Source organism: Taurulus bubalis (assembly GCF_910589615.1).
Source record: "Taurulus bubalis genome assembly, chromosome: 7".
Lineage (NCBI taxonomy): Eukaryota > Metazoa > Chordata > Actinopteri > Perciformes > Cottidae > Taurulus > Taurulus bubalis.
In genome coordinates this window covers 4774974-4787837 of record NC_136595.1, presented here as the reverse complement: position 1 = coordinate 4787837, position 12864 = coordinate 4774974, and the positions used below count along the sequence as shown (strand labels likewise).

At 45.7% G+C, this 12864-nt stretch overlaps 1 protein-coding gene across 1 annotated transcript; it reads left to right on the top strand.

Moving 5' to 3' along the window:
- Positions 1-496: 496 nt before the first annotated feature.
- sap130a (Sin3A-associated protein a) lies at positions 497-9713 on the top strand (the record flags this gene model as incomplete). The annotated part of the gene is made up of 20 exons (XM_079221264.1): positions 497-611; positions 704-951; positions 1600-1767; positions 1859-1985; positions 2104-2219; positions 2549-2664; positions 3177-3324; positions 3418-3508; positions 3629-3733; positions 4309-4450; positions 4834-4949; positions 5097-5375; positions 5465-5636; positions 6090-6188; positions 6276-6637; positions 6755-6994; positions 7077-7202; positions 7295-7398; positions 7505-7618; positions 8271-9713. 20 exons carry the CDS (start codon positions 497-499, stop codon positions 8427-8429), a joined length of 3147 nt encoding a protein of 1048 aa, XP_079077390.1. The 3' UTR covers positions 8430-9713.
- Positions 9714-12864: the final 3151 nt, after the last annotated feature.

The window sequence follows — 12864 nt, the reverse complement described above, 5'->3', positions numbered from 1 at the left end:
AGCAGTGTCAACGGGGAGCACTGCGGAGCAAGCGGCGCGTTTGCTCACATTGACGTCGGCGATCGTAAAGTCGTTTTTTGTGTGCCTAAACTTGATATTTGATTCGCGACGATGCAGTTTTTGCCGTTGTGTTTTTGGCCACATAACGGTAAACAAAGGTCCACAAAAATGTTAATGTCTTTTCTTTCATGGTGGAAATGTGTCCGTGACAGTACCGCTGTTTTATCAGCACCGTTTGGTGACCGGTACGCAGTTGCCCCAGGTTAACGACATCAATACTCCGCAGCGCTAACGTTGCATTAGCCTGTTTACGTCCTCGCGCCGCCGGGAAAGGGTTAAACCGTCGGCTTTTGTTGTTGTAGCCGCGAGTACGTCTTTACTACGAGTCCTGCGATGCGTTAATGGGGTTTAAACCTCCACGATTCCCTCTGTGTGTCTGCTACTGCAATTCATGCACAATCCTGGTACTTTTTTCTTTAGGTCATAATTAGTTGAAATGAGCTCCCAGCAATTCCCGCGACACGGGCTGCCAGTCTCCAGCGGGGGCGCGCCTCAGATCTCTGCAGCTGCAAACCTGCTGTCCGTCAGTCAGCCGTCAAATCCACAGCACGGTAAGTTATTGTCACTGAAATGCACGCGCAGTGCATTTCACCTATGGCGAGGAAGTATATGTTTAATTAATTTGTACTCTTTTCCCCACTAGCTGGTGGAGATGCTGACCACGGGCAGCAGGATCACCCACCCTCCGGCGGCGGGGGAACCTTGGCCTTCAGAGATGAGAAGCAGGAGACCATGGTGGTTCGACCTTACCCACAAGTACAGACTCATGGACAGCTGCAGGCCGTGCCCCAGACCGTGCCCATCCAGCCCGGCACACCGGTGACTGTACCGGTCGCCTCTGTCCACCTCCCTCAGGGCCAGCCTGCTGTCCTCACGGAGGGACAGATGAAGGTGATGGTTATGACCATAACTGTTTTTGTACACAATTCAATAGTGAAGCATGTCTTCGGTGTTAGATGAACGCAGCTAAATCATACATGAGTTGGCAGAGATGTGAACTGATTTATTCTGGTTCTGTTAATAGTTGTTAAAATTGTTCATGATTTTACAGATTTGAGTCATTCTTGAACCCTGTGACTGAAATATATTTTATTTAAATATCTTCAAAAGCAGCTTCTTCTTTTTTTATTTAAAATGTTTAAATCATCCAGGTGTGAAAAGCTTTTAAAGCTCTAGTTGATGTTTTCATTTTAAACTTTGATAATCAGGCTGGATAGCTTTTCTTCTTTTGTGTTATGGACTACTACACCGTCTACTCGGATATTAATAATTCAAATTGTTCCAGAGGTCCTGAAACTGGAAGGACTACGATAGTAAATCTTTGTGCTTGGTACTGGTTCACCAACAAACATGTACTCATTAGGAAACTGTACAAGTGCAAAATGTCTAACCTTACAATTACTTAAAAACAAACACAAAAAAGCATTTTTTTACAGCAACATGTTGCATTTGCGTTCACTTAACACCGTTCTTTTTCCTGCCATTGTTCTGAACACCATTCTGGGCTAATAAACAAATGTTTTAAAACTTTTTTTTAAGGCTGTCCTGAAGTCACCTATGCCAAGTCGTCTTATTGCCCCAGCACCAGCTTCCAACCAGGGTCACATCCCCATACCCCCCAAGGTGCCTGGTCACATCACTGTCACCATAGAGAGCAGCATTGCTCCAACACCCTCTATTCCCGTGGCAACCATCAGTGGTCAGCAGGTGAGTGCTCTGTCAGTTGGCTGGTAGTGTACGTTATTGTCTCTTTCTTGCTGATGACTACAAATTATTATCCTTTTTCATTGTGTTCCAGGGTCACTCGAGTAACTTGCACCACCTGATGCCAGCAAACATTCAGATCATCAGGAGCAGCGCCCCGGCGCTGCAGCTCGGGAGCCCTGCGGTGCCACCCCAGACCTTCACCTCCCATTTACCCCGAGGTAGACGTGATGTGCTAAGAGCAGCGTGCCAGGCTCCATGTTTGCCTGTCCTTGAAACGGTAAACCATTTACCACTTGGCTGCTTTTTTTCTACATCATTCTGTTGCTTTCCCTGTAGGGGCTGCTGCAGCAGCTGTTATGTCCAGCTCCAAAACGGTCCTGCGGCCAGCCACCGGAACAAATGCGGGCCCCGGCCAGCCCACAGTGCAGCACATCATCCACCAGACGATTCAGGTACCGGGATGCACGGTCATCGAAAGAAGTGTTGGTATAGACGGGTGCAGGGATGACGTGTTTTTGAACGCCAACCCCGGAAGTTAGCATCGCACTGGTTCCCTTCGACGAAGAGCCGATGGGATATTTCCAATTGGACTTTGGATTATTGCAGAAAATAAGCTCTGTGACAAACGCTAGTTTATGTTACTTACACTTCGCTCAGGAACCGTTGACTTTGAGTGAAGGGAACTAATTTCTCGGTTTTAGGACTCATTCCGGCAGAGCTCTTATCTTGTGTGCTTCAAAAGATTGTGTGTGTGACCGTGTCCTCCTCCCGTCATCCACAGTCTCGCCCTGCCGTGACAACGTCCACAGCCGTGCTTCCAACTGTGGTGGCGCCCATTTCCAGAACTCAGTCCCCGGTCATCAGCCCAACAGTCACACACTCTGAGGTGACACATGGGTAAGTCGCAGTCCCGAGAATAGAGATGTAGTGATGCTGCATGACGAAGAGTTTACCAGCAAAGTAGAAGCAAACAGTTTGTGGTGACCGCTTGACCTGCCGCTTTTGTGACTCCATGGAAAACTATGTTTCTAGTGTTCTTTTTAATTCCTTAAGTTAAAGTAGTGCTTTGTAGATTACGGTCTTTATCAAGTGTAGCTTTAATTTAAAGCAATTGGTAAAACCGTATGAAATTAGCCCAATGGTCCGATTTGAAACGCCTCACTAACAAACTTCATTTTTCTAACTGTAATGGTGGCAACACAAGTGTAAGTTCACTTCCTGGCACGATAGAGCGATGTGCTGTTCAGGGCAACACAATCTTTAGTTAGTCAGTAAAGCTCAATTCACTTTTGTGTAACATGACTGTGTCCTTCTGCTCTGGCCATTCCCTCTGGACCTTTATCACGCCATGCCTGTGCCTGATTTTGTGCACTAAAGGTGCCGTGTTTTTTCTTCTTCTTTCCCCCCAGGCGTCCAGGGCTGACCATTCATCCCCCTTCGGCCACCGTCAGTATTCAGAGGTCTCAGACGTCCCGTGACACCGCCACGCGGATCACGCTGCCGTCCCACCCAGCGCTCGGGGCCCAAAAGCCTCAGCCTCCGCACAACATGACACAGGTCACTGCCTCTTTGTGACTTCCTGAAAAAAAAGTCCTATTTGTTTTATACAGTGACTAAAATAACCCCTCTTTTTTAATTTTTCTCTCACAGAAGCCCATCTTCAGTCCCGTAACACCAGTAGTCGCGGCAACTGTGGCGCCTATCGTTGCCACCAACACTGTGCCATCAACCACCACAATGGGTAATCACTTAATGCATTCAAGCTAGTTTGAAGAGTGAGGTTTTTTACAAAAGGAACATGAATTGTAAATTGTATTATTTTGACACCAATGATTGATACGCCTGTCGTCTTCATGTTTAGGCTCCGTGCCACACAGCCAAATGTCCAGCAACACCATTGTCACCATGACAATGCCCTCGCACTCCTCTCACGCTGCAGCGGTGACCACCTCGGCCATCCCCGTTGGTAAGCTGGCCGCTTGGTCTCGCGGTTGGAGCTCTGCTGTGTGCTTCATACAGGGTTCTCATGGTCATGGAAAACCTGGAAAAGTCATGGAATTTTAAAATGATTATTTCCAGGCCTGGAAAAGTCCTTGAAGAAAATAAAATCCCCAACGTTTTTGAAAAGTCATAGAAATGTGTTATGTTCATGTCGTTTATTTACGCCGAGTTTGAAATAATTAATATGTTTTTAAAAGAAAGACGATCAAAATATAAGCAGGCACCCATACAGGCGTTTACATAAATGTTTATTCTTTTAATCAAACTATTGTCTCTCATTCATTTGTGTAATTTAAGGTTTACTGTATGCTTTGGATTTCTCATTGTTAGTTTAAATACTACATTTTCTCACTTTTTCATGTTTACACCGAGATTTCACAAAATGTTTGGTCATGGAAATTTGGTTTAGAGTCATGGAAATGTATTGGTCAAGATGTGTATGAACCCTGTTCATAAGAAGGAGTTATCTTCGTCTGAAACGGCTCAAAGCTCATTTTAACACATCTGTCTCTCTTACCCGTTCCTCTGCGTTGTTCACAGCTAAAGTCGTCCCTCAGCCCATCGCCCACTCCTCGTCCCGTGTGCAGTCCGACTATCCCGGGGAGAGAACCAACCTCATCCCCATCCCAGGCCACCGGTCATCTCCTAACCCCGTCACCATGGAAGCAAGAAGTGATAACAGGTGAGTGCACAATGTTGACCAAATGACACGGTTATAGCGCGTAGCAAAAAAAGGGGAGGGGGAATCTGCATTATCTGCCTATTTGTATCTCTTTTACCAAATAGATGAAGATGTGTATTTCTGTAAGAGCTCAGTTGTGCTATATATATTTGCTACTGGCCACTGTGGGCAAAGCAGAAACCAATGTGTCCAATGGCTGCATGCTAACGTGCTGGGGTTTGTGTTTATTATGTTCATCATCTTAGTTTGTTGTATTAGCTTGCATTTAAATCCATCACTCAATTTGTACAACGACGACATCAAATGTGATCAACATTTCTTAACCTCAGGATTACAGACGATGACGAGTGTTGGATTGATCTTGTACCTTTTTTATTTTGAAGGCCCTCGGTGCCTGTGCAGTTCCAGTATTTCCTGCCGGCATACTCCTCATCGTACCCTCTGACACACACGTACACCCCCATCAGCAGCTCTGTCTCTACCATCCGCCAGTATCCTGGTAAGCGCTGCTAACTAACGCTGTTCTACTGGCAGTCATTGTCATTCTTTGACTTGACATATAAAAACTATAAAATCTTCTCATGAAACCGGAGGGTTAACCCACAGAGATCTCGTTCTTTAACTCTCACTCTTCCTCCCCCATAAGTTACTCCTCAAGCTCCGAGCTCAGCGCTGCCCACTCAAGGCGTGGCGACCACTGTCCATCTAAACCACATGCAGCTGATGGCGGTGGATCGGATTGGTCTCCCGTCTGCGCAAATCAGCACCCAGGGGATCCAGCCAGTGTCCATCGCCGCGCAGGGCATCCAGTCCGCACCGATGGGAGTGCAGGGCCTGCACACGTCTGCGCCCATCGGCGCGCAGGGACTACAGCAGGCGCCGCTCGTCACTCAGCAGCAACAAGTGCAGTCTGAAGCAAAACCCGGTAATTACTGAATCTGGACTACTTCAGTAAAAACAGCGTGGCGTCACTGAGTTGCTCGTAACCTTTGCGTGTTCTTTTTCCCCCCTCAGGCGTCGTTTTGGCCGACGGCTTTGTAGCGAGCCCCATCAGCAGCACGTTCGGCAACACCCAGCCGGTGGCCACCATGGTGCAGGCACACGCCCAGGGAGGGGTGGGAGGAGCCCCCACCCTGGTCTCCTCCCCGAGACCCAGCATCCTCCGCAAGAAGCCCGCTAATGAAGGGTGAGTACCAGCCGCCAGACGGTGGAATAGTTTCTCATTCGTCTTCTGAACCTCTCTTAGCTTCTCCCCCCCACTAGGTTTGCTTGTACGAGCGCTCCAAATCAGATTCAGCAAAGTTTCTGAACTTTCAACCTCCTGCTTACAAGCAGCTGTGCGTTTGTGAGATTTGATGATTGACAGTCTAAAGCAGCGATATGTTGTATTTCTAGAGAATATCTCTTCTGCTGAGTCATTACAGACCGTGGTTACTCTAAGCCTGACCTTCTTTTAGACCTAAACCAGAAACTGGGTTTAAGTCTTTTTCGACTTGGCTTTTCAGTGTCACTTAATAGCAGGTTGATTGTCAGCATTAGATTCTCCAAATGCAGTTTGATAGAAACTTGTGAAGCTCCAAACAGGATCGCTAAATGTTTCACTTTCGCCAAACCAATCCCGCTCGTCTTTGCGTTTCAGTTGTGTTCGCAAAAACCTGATCCCCGCCCAGCACAGTGAACCCAGTAGCGGCAGGATGGAGAGTGGCGTGAGGGGAGCCGGATCTCCCCGACCCGCAGGGTGAGCGTCCGTCACATCGGTCCCTTCCGCGTTCACGTCCTGTCGGTATGAGTCTGTAACCCGTTGTTTTCCGATTCCTCCCTCCAGTGTGAAACCCAAAGCTGAGGTGCACATGGCCGTGGCCCCTCCTGTCATGGCCACAGTAGAGGCCCTGCCTTCCCAGGGAGGAGAGCATCAGGCCATGTCCTCAAACGCCCAGCACCTCGCCCAGGCCATCCCCGCCATGCTCGCCACGCCGGGGCCTGCGCCTCCTTCCCAGGCGTCCACCGTCCTCTCGGCCCTGCCCTCAGCCATGGCCGTGACTCCCCCGGCTCCCGCTTCAATGGCCAACACCGTGGCTTCTCCGACTCAGCCCGCGGCCAGTAGCACCGCGGCTTCTTCCGCCAGCTCCGCCTTTCCCGATTTGAAAATCAAGCAGGAGATGGATACCATGGACACCTCGCAGCCGGGTGAGGAGCGCATCAGTCATAAAAGTGAAATTGATTCATGTTGAATCAAACGGGCAACAGATGAACTCAGGGAAACCAAAACAGTAAGTAGGCAATGCGTTTGTCTCTTTCTCTCAGATCCCAACGCAAACTTGTCGTCGGCCCTCACCAGCCAGGCCTCCACCCTGAGCGCTCCTGCTACGGGAGATCTGATACCCGGGGCGTCTCCGAGGAAGAAGCCCCGCAAGCAGCAGCACGTTATCTCCACAGAGGAGAGCGAGATGGTGGAGACCAACAGCACGGATGAGGAGAAGGCCCCCGGCAGGCCCATCACCGGCAGGGCGGAGAGGCGCGAGTCTCCACCGAGGGAATATGTTGGTGCGTTATGCAATGCCAACCATTGTCACAGTGATGTTGATGGATGATGATGTTGCGTAATCAGCACTTTTTTGCCTTCCAGATGAGGAAGGAGTACGTTATGTGCCAGTCAGGCCTCGGCCGCCTGTTACTCTGCTGCGGCACTACAGGAACCCCTGGAAAGCTGCCTACCACCACTTCCAGAGGTACAGCGACATCCGGGTCAAAGGTCAGTGGCTTTCTTTGCCTAAATTGCATGCAGAGAACGCGTGACGGCGGAGTCGGTTTCCTTCTAACAACAATTGTTTGCTTGTCTCTCAGAGGAGAAGAAGGGCAGCTTACAGGATATGGCCAACCAGAGGGGAGTGGCATGCAGAGCACAGGGCTGGAAGATCCACCTGTGCGCCGCACAGCTCAGGCAGCTGGTGAGTTCTGCTGCCACTCTGTAGTGTTTATCTTCATCGAAATTCTAAGTTTAATCAGTAGCCTAATCAGCTGGATCTTTTTGTTAACGCTCTTGTGTCTTGACAGTCGAGTTTGGAGCAGGATGTGTACAGTCGCCTCTCCACCCTTCAAGAGGGCCTGATTCCTAAGAAGAGAGCCGGCTCCGACGACGACCTTCACCGAATCAACGAGCTCATACAGGTACGTTGTTTACTGCCGACTGAGGCCTTTTCAATATTAATGTATATGTCTGTCTGTCTAAGCTCAGAATCTCTGGCGTCAGCCTAATATTGGAATTGAAATGTCAATTTTTTACTTTTATTTTGTGTTAGTGTACTTAAATAAATATAATGTGTGGGGCTCTTAGATTGTTGCCGGACCGAGCAAATGGTTTCTTGGCCACAGTAAAAATGTTGTTTTTGAAAGGCTAACAAATACAGAAACATTATCCGCTTGATGTAAACCAAATATTCCACTAAATTATGACTTTTTGATCTTTTGGAGATCACATGAGTCGGAAACATTTCTGAAACAATCAATCCTACGCAGTCACCGCTGGAGTCTACAAATAGTATAATACTAATGATATTAGAACAACGATCTTTATCTGCAACTGTGGTTCATTGGGTTGAAGCGCTATGAATAGAATCAACTGTTTATTTCTAATTGAAATGTTATGGATGAAGCTTCAGAGCGTTTGGTTCAGCCCGAGACAAAACATTTTCTGTCCTCTATACTTCTGTTTTATCACGCTTATTTTTTTATATATATATATATATATATATATATATATATATATATATATATATATATATATATATATATATATATACACACACAATCTTGTCTCCAGGGTAACATGCAGCGCTGCAAGCTGGTGATGGACCAGGTCACCGAGGCCAGAGACACCATGATGAAGGTCCTCGACCACAAGGAGAAAGTGCTGAAGCTTCTCAATAAGAACGGCGCCGTCAAGAAGTCCTCCAAACTGAAGCGCAAAGAGCGGGCATAAGCGTGGACCGTCCCCTCCATCTTCCCCTCTCTCTCTAAGGGGGGCGAAGGAGCTGCTCAGAATTTGGTGCTATGATTTGCTGCATACAATCGCTCGCACGCACCCTATCTGCCCGAGAGCAGACGGAGAGAAGTGGCGGGAGGACTTCAAGAAGCAGACCAGCCCATCAGGAATAGGTTCTCATCCCAGACCCAACGCACATATTGAGCGTGGAGCATTTTAATTTGCATCAGAGTGGCCAACTGGACGACCCCGTCACTGCCCCTCCTCCTTCTTCTTTTCTTGGTCAATTTTTGAAGACCCCAGAGACCATTTTTACTAACTTAATTTCTGCCTCTTCTTTTAAGAACGTGTTTGAACGGGCACATTGTGTTATCGTACGGTTGCAGTTGATGTTGATGGTCGTGTTTCAGTCAGTTGTTGATAGATTGGCTCAATCCAAATCTTCTAAAAGGAGTCTCTTTTAGTACGCTGTGTGTATGCTGACTGATCTCAGTCGTGCCCTTTTCATTAATCTGTGCCTTCATTTGGTCGGTGAACGTGAAATGGACGGGGGCACGTAAAAGCTGTTCTACGTGCTGTCGAAATATGTATTCTGAAAAAATCAAAGGAAAGCGTCAGGTCAATTTCAATGCTTCCCCTTTTTTCCCCCCCGAACATCCTGCACCTGCTTTTTTTTCTATTTCAGATTTTTCCTCTAGGATGGGTAAACAATCACCCTGTTACCAGCCACAACGTGAGCTGTAATATACACGATATTGAAGTACTTACATTGGTTGAGGAAAAACAAAAAATAAGTACTATGAATGAACCTAAATATGGCAAATTGATTTTAATATCTAAAAAGAAACACTCTTAACGGAAACAGTGTCCTGAGAAGGTTTTCTGAAAGCGACAACACACTGCATATTGCCAAGTTATCGTTACGTTTAAAGCGCCATGAGTCATCGACTTAATCCAAAGTAAATGGACACCATGGTGGTAAAAACAAGACTTTCACTCGCTTTCAGAAAGTGAAGTGCGTGGACGAAAGAGAGCCGAGTATCCTCACGCGATCACATTGGTGGATTGAATTCATGTAAATCACTGTAAATGTGCTTTTTGGTTTTCCATTGACCTGGTTCGTTTCCAGTTTTGTACTCGATGAAACATTTCGTGTGGTGTGGTGTGCGCCGCCCTATTTTGTAGAGTGTAACGATAATGACGTTATGAGATGGAGCGAGCCCGAAACGTCTTGCTGTTGTACATTGTTTTTTTTGTCTGTGTAATTATAGTAAAGATACTTAAACCATACCAGATGCACTGTTATGTCTATATTTCTGTTTTTTTCATTTGGACACTTTGAAACCCAAACCTATTTTTATCCCTTTGCTCGAAAATTGCATACCCAAACTAAAAAGGGTGCATTTATGCAACCACTAGGCTTATTTGAATAATTTTGGTTGCAATAAAAGGCTACACATGTGAGATTGTTTTCAGATGTGTAACTATAAGTCTATATGTTACTGGTTAAGAGTAAATGAAGATGACACACAGAAAAAAATGAAACGGTTTCAGGTCCGCCTTGAAAAAAAAACACTTTCAGGATGATTATTACTTTGAAATGATGCAGCTGTAAGGTCCACCTCTAACCCAGATCATAGCACAATATGTGAACATTCTCTAACCCAGATCATATCACAATAAGTGAACATTCTCTAACCCAGATCATAGCACAATAAGTGAACATTCTCTAACCCAGATCATAGCACAATAAGTGAACATTCTCTCTGCAAAGCTTGACTTTGATAAAGTGAACCAGAACAAAGCTACAGAGGGTTTAGTACAAAGCAATCATTCAATCACACAATACAGCAGGGATTCACCTGTTGGAAACGTGCTCTCTACTGAGTGCATCTTTCTAGTTCATAGTGTGTATGCTTTAAAAAGAAACGTAATCCCAATCTGTTGCCAAACCAGATAAACTGACCGTGCCAGAGGACAGATGTTGAGATTGCAAGATTATTGCTTTACAGTATTATAATGGATCCCCTTAAGGAGCATGTTCAGACATTGATCCTCACATGTGATTATATTTCATTGGTATTAAATATGAAGAACCTGCACTGTAGCCCAACAGATTGTAAGATTTAAGCCTCACCAATGTCGTACATCTGCAAATCTGTGTATCTTAGCGGCTCCGGCTGTTCGCTCAATATAGTCCTACTGGTTTGTTCCCGTTGAGATCCTCTGCAGGCTTTGGGGAGCTCAGTACTGGTCTAACCTTTGGCTTGCTCCCGCTAGCTTAGCAGTTAGCATATCTGGTTTAAATGCAAGACCCCTGTTGAGTGAACCCAGTGGTAAGGGTTCAACATGAAGCTGGTCTGATGTTTTATAATCTGTACTGTGACTTATTGTTTGGTGAAGAGTCTAAGAGCATGCTGTTTGTCTGGCAGGTTCTCTTAGCACCAGAAGGCTGAAGAAAGGGCTGTTGCCGTCCATCCTCTCCCTCCAGCCAAAGGGCCACTTTGAGGTCCCCGAGCAGCCAAAACTCATTTGGGGTCTCCCAAATGAGCTTTATTATTGTCATTTGACTGTTTTATTTGTATACCAATCAGTTATTGTTATTATTATTTATTTATTTATAGTTATTGTTGTGTTTTTTGCTATAATAAAAATAATTCTTGCAATCTGCACTTTTATTGAAGCTTTATTATTGATGATATGCTTTTAAATACAAGCTCTACACAGTATCAAGTCAAGTCAACTTTATTTATCGAAAATACTGTATGTGCAAGACCTACAGAAATGTGAAATTACGTTTCCCTCTTATCCCCGGTGCAACAGCATTTAAACATAAAACACAAAATACAAGATTAGCATGAGTAAAAGTCTCTTGAATCTTTTACCTGACAGCCTGTTCCTCCTTGGAGTCAGAACAATACTGCCCAGGCTGAAAAGCCTTTCGACAGTGTTGTAACTTGTTTTATTACATGATTTACTCTTATTGTGAAGAGCATGTAAACAGGAAGTGCTTTTACTTTGAAGGCAGAAAGTACAATGATACGTGCTTGTTGACGCTAACTAATGTTGATGTTACCTGTGGAAAATATATACATGTCGGGTGCAAGAGCGCGTTCTCAATGCTTTAACAGTTGTAATACTGCAGTTCACCAGTAGAGGGAGTCCGTTCATACAGACGTGTCTTGTCCTCATTTGAAGCTCCACGTCATTACAGACAGGTGCACTTAATGCTTTGCAATATCCTTAATCCTAGGGAACCTGGAGAGAACCTCCCAGTTGGATCCGGGCACTCCGTCTCCGTCTCCTCCATTCCCCGCTTCCCTCCTTCTACACACCAGCAGCTACGTCACTCAAATCACTCATGGAGTTCTGTGATAGGCTGTTCATCAGGAAGTGTCGTGTGACTCGCGCGCCGCTAAAAGAGAACTTTTCGGTACAAATGTCTTGAGTAACGCAGGAACGCGCGTTACTGAGGTCTAGTAAAGTAGTGTAGTTACCAATATTTTGAGTAATGCGTTACTTTACTTCGTTACTTATAAAAGTAATATCGTTACTGTAATCCGTTACTTTGTAACTCGTTACCCCCAACTCTGGTCCCAGGCCGTGCAGCCTGTATGGAAGGTATGAGCCGCTTAATCCAGCGTGAGCACGTCCGTACATCTGCAGAGCGAGCCCGGTCACTCCTCTTCACTATCTGCTGTTTACAACTTAAATGCCTTGACGTACAGCGCAACGCAGTGGCAGCATTGACCTGTGACTGGGTCGGGTAATCCACTGTCCCCTGTTAGCGTTATCACCAGCTAAATGATTCTGTCCACAGATTACTGGTTTGTCTTTTGATTACCATCATTCAATATTTCTAAGAGTTTTTTTATTTTTCAACTGTAGCCGTGTCGCTACCAGCAGGATTGTTCAGTAGCCACACGTCTGTTAATTTAAAGGGAAATAACGTGTCATCTTTACATCACCATCAAATATTTTACCACAAATTACACTTCTTATGATGAAAAGCACTTGAACGCGTGGTTGGTGACGCTGGGTGGCTCTTCCTCTTGCAGGAGCAAAGTCAAAGGGCCATAAAGAGGTGTTAGCTGGGAATGCTTCCTGCTTCAGTCATTCCGAGAAACGCTTCTCTGAGCGGGGGCTTCCACCCAAAGACCAGTGTCTCCTGTTTCCAAAGAGGTAACTTCATTATGTGTTGTTTCTTTCAGTATGACTTCCATTGTGGTCTCATCATTCTATAGGAAATCACTAATAGAAGTGTCTTCCAAGTGAAAGCTATTGTGTTATCATGCTAAAATGAGACTTTATAGAAATGGATATTCAAGGACCACTTCAAGTATTTCATTTTAAAATGAGCTCTAGAGTTTGTTGCTATAAATAAGTTGAGGCATGCTGAGTAGACCTAACTGACTGACATATTGGTAACAGG